General features: G+C 64.6%; 1 protein-coding gene across 1 annotated transcript; it reads left to right on the top strand.

The window, feature by feature from the left end:
• Nucleotides 1-581: 581 nt before the first annotated feature.
• On the top strand, nt 582-1610 carry LOC136465152 (uncharacterized). The gene is made up of 2 exons (XM_066464005.1): nt 582-898; nt 1172-1610. Exons 1-2 carry the CDS (start codon nt 582-584, stop codon nt 1608-1610), a joined length of 756 nt encoding a protein of 251 aa, XP_066320102.1.
• The last annotated feature ends 876 nt before the right edge of the window (nt 1611-2486 follow it).

Below are 2486 nucleotides of genomic sequence, written 5' to 3'. Positions count from 1 at the left end.
CGACGGCGGGCTTCCCCCTTACACCGGGTGGATCGTGGAGAGTTGTCCAGAGAAGTGGAGGTATGGCGTCCCGAAGGAGGATCAGCCCAAGCTGCAGCCGCTCCTAGAGGGACTGGAGAGGCTGCGTGGTTGTGGCCTCACAGCGGCTGTGGTCGTGGTGGCCTTCCATCGTCGGAGGGTGCTGCCGCTGATGGCTCGGTGGCGGTGCCTATTCGAGATGAGGCTGGATGAGCCGATCGAAGGCATCCGGATGTCTGCCTCCGCCCTCCCCGACGAGGAGATTCTACGTCGGGTGAGGGAGACGGTGGATGGGAAGCTGAGGGGCGGTGGTCTGGCCCCTATCGCGATGCACCCATCGTGGGGGTACCTTTCTTTGGTAAGTCACACGCTGCTGCGGCCCCCGAGGCCTCCTCATTCCTTACCATTTTCCAGTCCTTTATTTGCGTTCGTTGTTCCTATAGGGCATTAGGGACGTGCGAGCCTCCCCACCACCCGTTCGTGAGGATGCAGCGTGGCGGGCGGTGAACCGGGCGCACATCGAGGCATAGAAGAGGCGGAAGGACGCCAAGGAGGCAAAGCATATGAGGAAAATCCTCACACGCGAGGGACTGGAGAAGCGCCGCCAGCAGCAAAGGCAGGACGGTCTCCCATTGGAGGCGTCCCCATCGCCATCACTGTCGACGGACGCTTCAGATGGAGATGATGAGGGCGAGGTGGGGTGGGGTCCCCTGGACCATCTCCCTGACATCGGGGAGATGGTGCCCGGGGCGTCGGCAAGCAGCCCGACGCTCCCAGGAGGAGGAGGAGGAGGAGATGCCTCAAGGCCGGCGATCGCCGGCCCCAGGGCTGAGGCCGACACGCCCGAGGAGCAGGCGTTGGGAAAGCACACCGTTAGCCCGTTGGGCTCGACGGCAGCGGTGGAGCAGGTGGCGGCAGGGGCGATGCAACTGCCCCGTAGAGGACCGAGGGGGCGCCGGGGTCCGTCGAGGACTGGCCGGCGCCGGTGGATACAGAGGCCATGCCTCTGCCGCCATCGCCGCCCTTGTAGAGGAGGGTCGCTGTGCCGAAGCGGTTGTAGCCCCGCTCGAGGTAAGCGTATTTTCGGCAGAGTCGCAGTATTTTTCGTTCATTCTTTGGTCTCATGCTAACCCCGTAAGTATCTCTTCTTCAGCCAGAAGCGTCCTACGGAGGTGCCCACCTTGGCGCCACTTAAGGCACTCAAGGTGAGCCCCAGCTCCACCGCCCACTGGGTGGCGGAGGCGCAAGCCGCCATACAATGTGGCACGACATCGGCGAGGGCCAACCCGAAGGAGCCGGTCGCTGAAGGAGGGGCTGCCAAGGTGACCCCAACACAGACAGGGGAGGGAGCGCCTCCACCCCATGAGGCTGAGGATCATGAGTCAGATGGGGCCGGGGCGCCCTCAGTTGCCGAGGCCACCGAGGTCGAGCCCCCCCGGGCCTCCGAGGCCAAGGCAACAGAGGTCGCGGCGCCCAGGACCGCCGAGGCCGTAGCGGCGGGGGCCGAAGCCCCTAGGACCACCGAGGCCACGATGGTGGAGGCCGAAGCCCCTAGGACCACCGAGGCTGATGTGATCACGGCGAAGCCATAGGCCCAGGAAGTGGAGATGAAGGCGGTGGAGGCCTCGGTGGTGCCCCTGGTCCAAGGCCTGTCGCTGTTGCGGGAGAGCGCCCGGGAGGTAGAGGTCCATCCGATCTCCTCCGATGATACGTCCTGGGCGCAGGAGGTGGTCGACGTCGAGGTGGCCGGCTCCGACCCAGGGCAAGGGAAGCTCGGCCCTCATGCAGGTACGACCCGAGCCCTGCGGGTGGGATCACCCGCGTGTCCTATGGCAGAGCTAGGATGACCCTGAGGGGGAGCCTCTGTTCGCTCTTGAGGACGCGGCCGAGGGCGGGCGCTGGGGCACCTTCGAGCAATACTGCTAGCTGGCGGAGCGGTCGCTGCGGATGACGCTATCCGTGGTGGCCGACGATCTGCCCAGGGTCGCTTAGGTTCGCGCCTTCCTTTCTCATGTGGTGTCGTCTTTTTCTGAGTTTTCTTGTAGTAAATGACCCCTATTCTGCTTACCCAGGAGCTCGAGACCCGGTCTCTTGGAAAGTCAGTCTTTCTCCGGCGGGAGAGGGACATCTAGGACTAGCTCCAGCGGCAGAAGGACCTGCTCGCTCGTGCCAACGAGCTTCTGTCGGTGCAGAGCGTGGAGGTGGAGGACCTCCGCTTACATGGTACCAATATGAAGGCTGCGGCGGTGGCGGCTCAGGTGTAGGTCACCCCCTTGGCGGCGCGGGTCAAGGAGTTGGAGGAGGAGCTGACTCGCGTGGCCGGTGATCGGGACGCCTTCAGGTCCCGGGCTAGAGAAGCCATGACCTCTGTTAAGGCCCTTGCTGGACAGCTGGGGATGGAGCAGGGTGCGCACCAGCTGATGAAAGGTGCCTTGGATGAGGCCCTCAAGGCGGCTGAGGCTTCCCGG

Source organism: Miscanthus floridulus, chromosome 7 (assembly GCF_019320115.1).
Source record: "Miscanthus floridulus cultivar M001 chromosome 7, ASM1932011v1, whole genome shotgun sequence".
NCBI classification, from domain to species: Eukaryota; Viridiplantae; Streptophyta; class Magnoliopsida; order Poales; family Poaceae; genus Miscanthus; species Miscanthus floridulus.
Note: the sequence above shows the minus strand (reverse complement) of the source record. Positions and strands in the feature narration are given on the sequence as shown.

Excerpts from the sequence above, each read along its gene's own strand:
- LOC136465152 (XM_066464005.1), top strand. The coding sequence starts at position 582 with ATGAGGAAAATCCTCACACGCGAGGGACTGGAGAAGCGCCGCCAGCAG. Across the intron at positions 899-1,171 it reads GGAAAGCACACCGTTAGCCC|CCAGAAGCGTCCTACGGAGG; the intron begins GTTGGGCTCGAC and ends TCTCTTCTTCAG.